This window comes from Oncorhynchus gorbuscha, linkage group LG06 (genome assembly GCF_021184085.1).
Source record: "Oncorhynchus gorbuscha isolate QuinsamMale2020 ecotype Even-year linkage group LG06, OgorEven_v1.0, whole genome shotgun sequence".
Lineage (NCBI taxonomy): Eukaryota > Metazoa > Chordata > Actinopteri > Salmoniformes > Salmonidae > Oncorhynchus > Oncorhynchus gorbuscha.
Window position 1 is genome coordinate 60704897 of NC_060178.1, and position 12440 is coordinate 60717336.

General features: G+C 47.2%; 1 protein-coding gene across 2 annotated transcripts in view; it reads left to right on the top strand.

Annotated features, from left to right (window-relative positions):
- Positions 1–12440, top strand: part of LOC124038175 (protein quaking-like) — a 120747-nt gene that overhangs the window by 45237 nt on the left and 63070 nt on the right. For both annotated transcript variants that reach the window (XM_046353704.1, XM_046353702.1), the window contains exon 3: positions 9299–9415. In XM_046353704.1, coding sequence (XP_046209660.1) covers positions 9299–9415 — 117 coding nt within the window. The remainder of the gene's footprint in view (positions 1–9298; positions 9416–12440) is intronic.

Genomic DNA, 12440 nt, shown 5'->3' on the forward strand with positions numbered 1-12440 from the left:
CAGACAGACAGACAAGAATAGACAGACAGACAGACAGACAAGAATAGACAGACAAGAATAGACAGACAGACAGACAGACAAGAATAGACAGACAGACAGACAGACAAGAATAGACAGACAAGAATAGAGAGTGGAGATAGGCAATTTGGAAGTGTGTGTGTGCGTGTGCATATGCGCATGTGCTATGTATGTAGTGCGTCTTCCTCTCTCTCCCTATTTGAAGAATAAGCACTCCAGCAGAGAGACAGCATTAGTGGATGTAATTTATCCATCACTCCAGGTGTCTTACTTTTAATTGAGTGACGCAGAGAGACCCAAACTGGACTGGGACTGTAGATTGAGCAGCTGCTTTTTCCAGTGTTTTTTTGTGTGGGGGTGGGCGTGTGTCGTCCCTGCGTAGGTGGTTTATGTGTGTGTGTGTTTGTCCGCACACTTGCTTGTGTGTGAGAGACAGAGGGCTGGGAGGAGTGACCTTGACTTTAAGAGGTCAGTCCTCCCTCCCATTCATGCTGCGTGAGTTCCACTTGAGGTGCAGAGAAGATTGAGAAGTGAGTAAAAGGTGAGCGAGGAGGAGGAGGGGGGCGGTCTGTGATTAGGTGAACTATGCCGTATAAATTATCCCCCTCATTATTGTGATGATAAGAAACCAAGCTAGACGCAGGGGAGATAGGAAGGTGCCAGCAACACAGGCGTTGTGGGTCACAAGCATGGCTAATGAAGGGTAATTAGGGTTCATTAGAACATTAGGACTGCTAAGCTGACACACAGCATCATCACCCGGGAGGGGATGAGGCTCACCTCATTCTGTCATCCAAAACACACTGCTCAAACGGATGACGAAATGCCAATATGGCATTCTACTAAATCTATGGTTATGGGGAGGAAAATCCTTCGCTTATGAAGTCAGTTAGAAGATTCGGTAACACTTTATTTGGATAGTTCCATGTACAGTGAGGGCCAAAAGTATTTGGCCAGTGACAAATGTTTTGTTGTTTTTGGTTCCGTACTCCAGTTCTTTGGATCTGAAATGGTACAGTGACTATGAGGTTAAAGTGCAGACTGTCAGCTTTAATTTCAGGGTATTTTCATCCATATCAGGTGAACCGTTTAGAAATTACAGCAGTTTTTGTACATAGTCCCCCCCATTTTAGGGGACCGAAAGTATTTGGACAAATTCACTTATGTGTATTAAAGTAGTCAAAAGTAGTGTTTTGTCCCATACTCCAAGCACACAATGACCATATCAAGCGTGTAACTCTACACACTTGTCGGATGCATTTGCAGTATGTTTTGGTTGTGTTTCAGATTATTTTCTGCCCAATAGAAATGAATGGTAAATCATGTAGTGTCATTTTGGAATCACTTTTATTGTAAATAAGAACAGAATATGTTTCTGAACACCTCTACATTCATCTGGATGCTACCATGATTACAGGTAATCATGGATGAATCGTGAATAACGATGAGTGAGTAAGTTAGAGACACAAAGATCAAACCCCCAAGACATGTTAACCTCTCACCATTACAATAACAGGGGAGGTGAGCATTTTTGGGAGGGTATGATATTTATGCCCCTGCAACTTTCTCATTGACTGTTTTCATAATTTATCTGCAGATAATCGCCAAGAAGCAGCCTTCCAGTATGCAAACTGAATGCATTCATGTGAAGATATGTTTTCAGCGTTTAACCCAACCCCTCTGAGTCCGAGAGCTGCGGAGGGCTGCCATAATCGACGTCCAGGTCATCGGCGCCCGGGGAGCAGTTCTTGTTGGGGTTAACTTCGCCTGGAGCGCTACCGTGGGCATATAACTACGTTGCATGATTTATGGATCGCAAAGGCATATAGGAGATTGACTTTATTTCGGTCAGTTCGACACCTTTTATACACTAGCCCAACGCAAGCTGTAAAACAAAGAACAGCAAATAGCCTATGCGCCCTGAGACTGTAACTGACTATAGGCCTACGAAACAGGCAAAATGAAAGAATAATTCACAATGAAGTGGATTTCATGGGGCGTGTAAATTCACTCACAGGAGACGATGAAGCATCATGCAGCCAACCACAGCGCACAACGATAACGCACAAAGATAACGCGTACCAAGAGGCGGGACAGACAGCATTCTGACAAACCGGCAGAGTTTCCCGTCATTGCTCGCTTTGTGATTGACAAGCACCTGTCCTGCCCAGAGATCACTAGAAGATGCATGTTGTTCATTCTAGCGGGAGAAGGCTATAAGGACTCTTCTGTGACCCGCCAATTGAAACGTTTAAGTGAGAGAAAAAAAGCCTAGTTTAATTAATGAATTGGGAAAGAAAGTTGCTTACGGAAAACCCTGTTTCATGTTCAAACATGCATAAACGATATTTGAAAGGTCAATTATGATAAGGTGAATAATCACACGCACGCTCACCTCTTGAAAGAGCTATCTGGCCTTTCTTCCTGCACGCTCGCCCTCTGGTCCTCCGTAATAATGAAAACAAAAGACAATCCTGCAGAAGGGAATTAGAGCAGAGTGCTATTAGAAGTCACGCAGTAATTCATTTGCCTATTAAAGTAGCTCGTTTATCTTCATAAAACAATGAGATCAGTGGGAGTGTGTGCTGATTGGTCCAGCATGCTCTCGGTTTAAAATGGCCTTAATTACTTTAGGTTTTTTATTGTAGTTGATGGAAAACATACTTAATCTCCACTGCCCAGATTGGATAAATAGGGTGAGTCCTTTAAAAGCAGATATTAGACATTCCATTAGCTTCGATGGATTTTCTCACTCTCCACTTCCCTCTCTCTCTTAGTTTAGGGGGAGGAGTGGAGGTGGGTTGTGTCATTGCTGGGGCCACTGACTCAATCTGTCTCTGTCCTGTTGGCCTCTCCAGCTGGCTACTCTGATCAATACTATGGATGGGGGTTTGGAACCACTATTTTACTGCAATGATTTGAACTTACTCCATCCACCCGGTCCAGTGTCCCACCCGTCCACCCTAGAAATGTCGGAAATTGTGCATTTGGGCCAAGAGACTCACTTGCTTTATAAACACGCGGACAGTGGACATAAATACAGTATGTGTTTGACCCCAGTGCACCTGCTGTGCGGCCCTGTGTTGGTTCTTTAACGGGAAGAGAAGGCCCAGTGTGATCCTGAGTGAGCTGCAGCTGCCATGCGGATCACTTGACGTCTGACAGAAAAGGTTAAATACAGGAAGTTAAGGCTGGGATGATACCAGTATCACAATCACCCCCCCCATGGCATAAATGAGAACACAAAGCAGGCCGTTAAAAACCCGCTGTGTGTCAAATACAGTGTCCTGTGACTGTGGGTGACCACATGTCTTCCTAAAGAGGTTAAATTGTGTGTTTTGTTTCCTTGCCACTTGTACTAACGAGGATTTGCGAAACTGGTATCGTCCCGGCCCTACTGGAAGAGGGACGTGAGGGGTAGGGGGGCACCCTCCACATAGACGATTCCTGTCTGAAGCACACTAACCCTACCAATGCTGATAACCTTCACGCAAATCCCCTCTCTCACCTTGCCAGTCCCTCACCCAGATTTCACATGACAAGATGGGAGATGGGATTCTAATACTGCCCTTTTTTATTCTCCTGCCCAAAACACATGCACTCAAAAAACACATGCACGCACACAGAGAAACACACACACACACACACACACACACACACACACACACACACACACACACACACACACACACACACTACTGTCCTCTCAAAACACATGCACACACACACACACACACACACACACACACACACACACACACACACACACACACACACACACACACACACACACACACACACACACACACACACACACGTACACACTACTGTCCTCTCAAAACACATGCACGCGCAGGGAAAGCACACACACACACACACACTACTGTCCTCTCAAAACACATGCACACACACACACACACACACACACACACACACACACACACACACACACACACACACACACACACACACACACACACACACACACACACACACACACACACACACACACACACACACACACACTACTGTCCTCTCAAAACACATGCACGCGCAGGGAAAGCACACACACACACACACACACTACTGTCCTCTCAAAACACATGCACACATGCACGCAGGGAAAGCACACACACACACACACACACACACACACACACACACACACACACACACACACACACACACACACACACACACACACACACACACACACACACACACACACACACACACACTACTGTCCTCTCAAAACACATGCACGCGCAGGAAAGCACACACACACACAAACACACTACTGTCCTCTCAAAACACATGCACGCGCAGGAAAACACACACACACACACACACACACACAAAACACATGCACACACACACACACACACACACACACACACACACACACACACACACACACACACAGGGAAAATACACACACACACACTGTCCTCTCAAAACACATGCATGCCAGGGAAAGCACACACACACACACACACTACCTTCAAAAACACATGCACGCGCAGGAAAACACACACACACACACACACACTACTGTCCTCACACATGCACCACACACACACACACACACACTACTGTCCTCTCAAAACACATGCACGCGCAGGAAAACACACACACACACACACACACACACACACACACACACACACACACACACACACACACACACACACACACACACACACACACACACACACACACACACACACACACACACACTACTGTCCTCTCAAAACACATGCACGCGCAGGGAAAGCACACACACACACACACACACACACACACACACACACACACACACACACACACACACACACACACACACACACACACACACACACACACACACACACACACACACACACACACACACTACACTGTCCTACTGTCCTCTCAAAACACATGCACGCGCAGGGAAAGCACACACACACACACACACACACACACACACACACACACACACACACACACACACACTGTCCTCAAACACATGCACGCGCAGGGAAAGCACACACACACACACACACACACTACTGTCCTCTCAAAACACATGCACGCGCAGGGAAAGCACACACACACACACACACACTACTGTCCTCTCAAAACACATGCACGCGCAGGGAAAGCACACACACAGACACACACACACTACTGCCCTCTCAAAACACATGCACGCGCAGGGAAAACACACACACACAGACACACACACTACTGTCCTCTCAAAACACATGCATGCCAGGGAAAGCACACACACAGAAACACACACACTACTGTCCTCTCAAAACACATGCACGCGCAGGGAAAACACACACACACAGACACACACACTACTGTCCTCTCAAAACACATGCATGCCAGGGAAAGCACACACACAGACACACACACTACTGTCCTCTCAAAACACATGCACGACACACACACTACTGTCCTCTCAAAACACATGGGGAAGACACACACACACAAAACACATGCACGTACAGACACACACACTACTGTCCTCTCAAAACACATGCACGTGCAGGGGAAGCACACACACACACACACACACACACAGACAAACACACTACTGTCCTCTCAAAACACATGCACGTGCAGAGAAAGCACACACACACACGGACACACACACACACTACTGTCCTCTCAAAACACATGCACGCGCAGGGAAAGCACACACACAGACAGACACACACACACCACTGTCCTCTCAAAACACACCACAGCCTCACGATCCCCACCCCACCTCAAAACTACTGAGGCATTCATCACTGCCAAATGCATCAAGGTACTCTACTTGGCATGATGGGTTAGGAGACATGGAACACAAAAGCTGGGCAGAGGAGGAGAGGAGAGAGGGATGCTCCTAAAGGAAGGATATCAACATGCAGGTGACAGAGGCAGACCGGAGGGAGACCAGAGGGGGTTGAGAAGTGTTGCTTCGAGTCCCCCTTTCACCTTCGTGCTGTCACTTGCACTTTTTTGTTGTGCCCGGGTTGTGTCACTATGAATAAGTCAGATGCTCTTTCATGACCCGTTTTTTTTTTTTTTACGGAGGAGGGGGATGTTTGACTATGATAATGCGTTTGGCTTTTCATGCTTTGGAACACCAGAAGGGTTCTGACGGCTCAGATATTTTGTTGAAACGTCGTAGGTAGGGAAAATACAGGGGTGGTCCAGTAGATGGTCATCGTGATGTTGAGGTTGATGGTGATCTTCATCATCTTCATGACAGTCAAGGTGTAAGAGAGAGAGAGAGAGAGAGCCTGCCTCGATCTCCTGGCAGCTGCGCCGATGGGTTTCTTCTGAATTGTAGGCTGAAAGGGATGGTTGTTCCGTGACTGGTGTCTCTGTATTGCACCGAACACGGCGGCATCATGGTACAGGGAGACCTGCGTCAAGAGAGAGGAGATAACTCTGGCTTTTTGATTTACCTTCCGAGTGAATTTGAGCTGAGCTGTACTTGTGAAGATGAGGAAGTCCCGTGGTTTCTATGATTGTTCAGGCTCAAAAGGAACACATTTTTTTTTATCCAGGAGACAAGAAAGCGTGATTGACTAGAAGGACACCGCTGACTGAGCGCTCGAGCACCGTCATGCAAAAACCTGTATAGCTCTGGGATGCCAAATCAAAGTGAGATTGTCTTAAATTGCATGGATTATTATGCAGAAAGCTGTCTATGGAGTGACCTGTGTCTCTATGGAGTGACCTGTGTCTCTATGGAGTGACCTGTGTCTCTATGGAGTGACCTGTGTCTCTATGGAGGAGACCTGTGTCTCTATGGAGTGACCTGTGTCTCTATGGAGTGACCTGTGTCTCTATGGAGTGACCTGTGTCTCTATGGAGTGACCTGTGTCTCTATGGAGTGACCTGTGTCTCTATGGAGTGACCTGTGTCTCTATGGAGTGACCTGGAGTGACCTGTCTCTATGGAGTGACCTGTGTCTCTATGGAGTGACCTGTGTCTCTATGGAGTGACCTGTGTCTCTATGGAGTGACCTGTGTCTCTATGCTGAGATATTGTCTTTGTTATTTCTTCTCGTTGGAGAGTGGTGTGTGTATCGTGTATAGGGACATAGTGCATGGCAGAGCAGCAGAATGTGCCCTTTTCAACCATGCCAGGGGTGCAAACTCCTTACTTTGGCAGCTGACAAACGGCTAAAACAACTGGGCTTTCAGCGAGGTGCTGAAACACACAGAAAGGACAGCATGGGGTCTGCTTATTCTGTACACCTCAGTCCTTTAGAGGTTTGGAGGGTGAAACTGGAAATTCCACAATGTTTGTAGGCATTTCTTGTATATTCTGTACTTTCTTTCGGGTTGGTAGTCAAAGGTAAGCAAATAGATCTTCTGCCGATGGACAGAATTTCCATAGCGAGGGAGAGACGAGAGGAACAGGGGGAGGGAGAGAGCAAAATTAAAAGAAGGGCAGAGCACACGATAAACATTGCTCTTGCTCATCGCACAGTACACAACTTTGGGCACGAGAGCCGCAGAGCCAGCAGAAAGACAATATACACTGAACAAAAATATGAACGCAACATGTAAAGTGTTGGTCCCATGTTTCATGAGCTGCAATGAAAGATCCCAGAAATTGTCCATACGCACAAGAAACGTGCAATTGGCATGCTGACTGCAGGAATGTCAACCAGAGCTGTTGCCAGATAATTGAATGTTTATTTCTCTATTATAAGCCGCCTCCAACGTTGTTTTAGAGAATTTTCCAGTACGTCCAACCGGCCTCAATCCGCAGACCAGGTGTATGGCGTTGTGACCAACATATTCATATCTGTGTTCCCAGTCATGTGAAATCCATAGATTAGGGCCGAATGAATTTATTTAAATGGACTGATTTCCTTATATGAACTGTAACTCAGTAAAATCTTCCGGACCTCATTTGAATGGATTGTCAATACTTCAAGCACAGCACTTTGATAGCCACAGAGGAGGGAGTAACCATAGTAGTCCATATGTTTCCCACAGCTCTTCGTCACTCACATCCTGTAGTGTCAAGTCGACTCTGATTCAAAACACTGTCAAAGTGAATGTACAGATGTATGATCTTAATTTGATCACCCTGTTGCAGGAAATGTAAAACTTGTGGTGTATTTCAGGTTTAAAAAAATACTTCTCAAGTTATCATTTTCCACTTTTTACAATTCTGACTTGATTTTTCCCCACACGAAAAATGTATCTACCCATTCAAAAATGTCCATTGATTATAATTAAAAACAAATACAATTTTATTTGTCACATGTGCCGAATACAACAGGTGTAGACTTGAACTGTTTTCTTAACTGTTAATTGCTTACTTATGAGCCCTTTCCCAACCATTCAGAGTTCAAAAGTATCAAATGTGCTAATAAAAATAGAAAAGAGTAACACTATAAATAACAATAACGAGGCTATATACAAGGAGTACCGCTCCCGAGTCCACATAATAATTCACATTTCCTGTTGCTGCGGGATTATTTTCCTGCTGTAGCAAACCGGCTCAAATTAAGATCTCACATCTGTTTTGACATGAAGTGATCAGCGGAGATAATGGTGAATGCCAATCTTTTAAAAACTTTCATTGTTCTTGCTCTGTTTCGTTTGAATCCAATAGGTCTTGTTGCTATAAACTTGGCCAGTCAGTCAGTCTGTCTCTCTTGTCCTTTAAGGCCCAGGACTTGTCTGTGTGTCAGTCTCAGTCCCAGCTCATCGATATGCAGCAACCCTCATGAGTCTTGACTGACAGGCAGTGTAAAGTCCAGTGAGGAGAGGAGCAGGGAGGAGCTGCTGATCGATGGGCGAAACGATTGCTGAACCTTATCTTGTCAGCGGCGTCTGGTCGCAAGACACTCCCGATATCGGCTGCTTTTCAGCCGCCGCCGAGCGTCATTGTGTAAGAGCGCCAGGCGGGTGATGAGGGCGTGAGATTACAGTGAGGTGGGAGGGTCAAGCGAGGGGCTACCTCGTCTGCATCATCGCCTTGTTCTCTCGTTCTTTTCTCTGTGTTTCCACATCCTTGTATCTGATCCCGCTCTCTTCTCAACATGTCAGGGTTGAGATAATCAGTTAACGTTTCCATTACAGATATGTTTCAACTGTCTACTATGTCCTCATACTTATCAATGATAAAGTGTCCTGTTGACGATGTTGAAGAACTGATCTGGTTCTAAGCCCAGGTTCTAATGTGTGTGTGTGTGTGTGTGTGTGTGTGTGTGTGTGTGTGTGTGTGTGTGTGTGTGTGTGTGTGTGTGTGTGTGTGTGTGTTTCTCTGGCAGTTTAACTTTGTGGGCCGTATCCTGGGACCACGGGGGCTGACAGCCAAGCAGCTGGAGGCAGAGACAGGATGTAAAATCATGGTGCGCGGAAAAGGCTCCATGAGGGACAAGAAGAAGGTAAGGCGAGCTAACACACACACACACACACACACACACACACACACACACACACACACACACACACACACACACACACACACACACACACACACACACACACACACACACACACACACACACACACACTCAAACACAACCACACACTTGTTTGGTCTTGGGGACCTAAAATGTATATCAATTTAAAATCCTATTTCCCTAACCCCTAACCTTAAACCTATCCCTAACTTTAACCTAACTTTAACCCTAATTCTAACCCTTAACCTTAAAATGTCCCCACAAGGGATAATTCTCTGGTTTTACTATCCTTGTGTGGACTTTTGGTGATTTCAGACCACCAGGAGGATGGAAGAACAAAACCACACACACACACACACACACACACACACACACACACACACACACACACACACACACACACACACACACACACACACACACACACACACACACACACACACACACACACACACACACACACACACACACACAGGCACTATAAACTCACCCTCACACACAGATTGCTATTTACAAAGTAAGTAAATCGTTATCGATCATTTCAGCAATTGACCGCCCTAATCTCTTCGTCTTTTCTCAGATGCCTTCCATTGATACAGGCTCTAGTCATTGTGTAAAACTGGTAGAGTGTGTTTCCCTACTGTGTCCATGAGCAGTACTACTATCCTCCAAGGGTGTGTCCACTAGTCTGCAGGGCCGTCTGAAGATCTCAGATATTTCCTCCTATTGGGAAACAACAATCATTCCCCCAAGCTGCACTGTCGCTCTGGGAGGGGCAGGTGTTCAAACATTGTCCTTGGCCTCAGATCTGTGGGGCTGGATGGGCCCCCAGTCCAGCCTGGCCCTGTCCCTGAAACGTGTGATCTTCTAACCCTGGCCCCTGTAGGATGGGAGAGGAGCACTGGGGAGGTGGTCTGGGACCAGGGGCTCCTCTTAGACATACATACGCACAGACACATAGACAAATACACACACACGGACACACACACACACACACACACACACACACACACACACACACACACACACACACACACACACACACACACACACACACACACACACACACACACACACACACACACACACACACACACACACACACACACACACACAGACATTTATTTATTTCCCATCTTTTCTTTTTTTCGGAGAAAGGTCTGTTTTTTTGTTTCCACTGTATAAGCAGGGCCCTGCCTTCTATTTGGACAAGTGGTGTTAGTGGAGATGGTTATCTGAGCTCTTCCACATAGTCCCAGTGGGGGCGCTGGCAGAAAAAAATAAAACAAGTGTCTCTGATATCCATGTTGTGTTCTCCTGCCCCCCCCTCCACATCTGCTTCAGCTCGCCGTCCTGCAGAAACCCAGCTCTATCTGTATCATATCTCCCACCACAGAGCGGGGCGAGGCTCTCTTTAGCCTAACCACTATGGTGTTAGTGATGAACTGTAGGACAGAGTAAATCAAAACTACAGATCTTTCTCGCATCATAAAGCACCGTCAATGACCCCTCTTGCCCTTCCTCTGTTCGTCCATCTCTCCTGTTCCCAGTCTCTTTCTCTGTCTCCCTCCTTCCCTCTCACTTGTTTAGTCTTGTGTCTTTTCTCTCTCTCTCTCTCCATCTCTCTTTCTCTCCATCTCTCTCTCTCCATCCATCTCTCTCTCTCTCTCCCTCTCTCTCTCTCTCTCTCTCTCTCTCTCTCTCTCTCTCTCTCTCTCTCTCTCTCTCTCTCTCTCTCTCTCTCACCCTCTCACACTCTCTCTCACCCTCTCACACTCTCTCTCTCTCACTCTCTCTCTCACTCCTCTCTCACCCTCTCACCCTCTCTCACCCTCTCTCTCTCTCTCTCTCTCTCCCCCCTCTCTGTGACTGAAGGACGTTGTTGTTGCAGTGGTTATCGGGTTCCTCGCTACCCGCACATATTTTATTAGATGACCGAGCAGCGCAGACGCCGGTGTCCTCGTCCTCTGCGTACTGTCTCGTGCCACGTACACACTCCTTAAGTGAAACAAATGCCTGCCGACACAGATTGGGTCTTGTGGAATGCAGAAGGCGGTGTGGAAACACAGCACCACCACAGCAGCCAGCCAATAGATAACCATTGAGCATGAGCATGAGCGCTGGAAGTGGACACTAACTCAGCCCTGGAAGTGGAGAGCTTGGTGTAAGGTCAGCCCTGGAAGTGGAGAGCTTGGTGTAAGGTCAGCCCTGGAAGTGGAGAGCTTGGTGTAAGGTCAGCCCTGGAAGTGGAGAGCTTGGTGTAAGGTCAGCCCTGGAAGTGGAGAGCTTGGTGTAAGGTCAGCCCTGGAAGTGGAGAGCTTGGTGTAAGGTCAGCCCTGGAAGTGGAGAGCTTGGTGTAAGGTCAGCCCTGGAAGTTGGAGAGCTTGGTGGAGAGCTAAGGTCAGCCCTGGAAGTGGAGAGCTTGGTGTAAGGTCAGCCCTGGAAGTGGAGAGCTTGGTGTAAGGTCAGCCCTGGAAGTGGAGAGCTTGGTGTAAGGTCAGCCCTGGAAGTGGAGAGCTTGGTGTAAGGTCAGCCCTGGAAGTGGAGAGCTTGGTGTAAGGTCAGCCCTGGAAGTGGAGAGCTTGGTGTAAGGTCAGCCCTGGAAGTGGAGAGCTTGGTGTAAGGTCAGCCCTGGAAGTGGCGTGATGTTTGAGTCAAATGGTGGCACAGCAGGTGGTGTCTACAGCCTTAGAGTGGGCGGGGTCTCAGCAGCGCTGGGCAGTGATTGCCTCAGTGTGACAGACATTAGTGTTCTGTTGTGTGCTCTGATGCTGTGGGAAGGGGGCTCGCCAGGTTAGCTTAATGAATTGTGCGTCCATGACCAGTGGTAATAAAGGTAGCAGACTAGGACGGGGGGCCAGATGAGGGCTGCACTGTCTGTCCCTGGCAGCAGTAGTGGCACTGCCGCCTCCTCATCCTTCTGCTGCTCCTGGCACCATAAGCTGGTGAAAAATATCACAGATACATACACCTACTCTAAATGTTCTGTTTACCTCTCGCTCGCTCG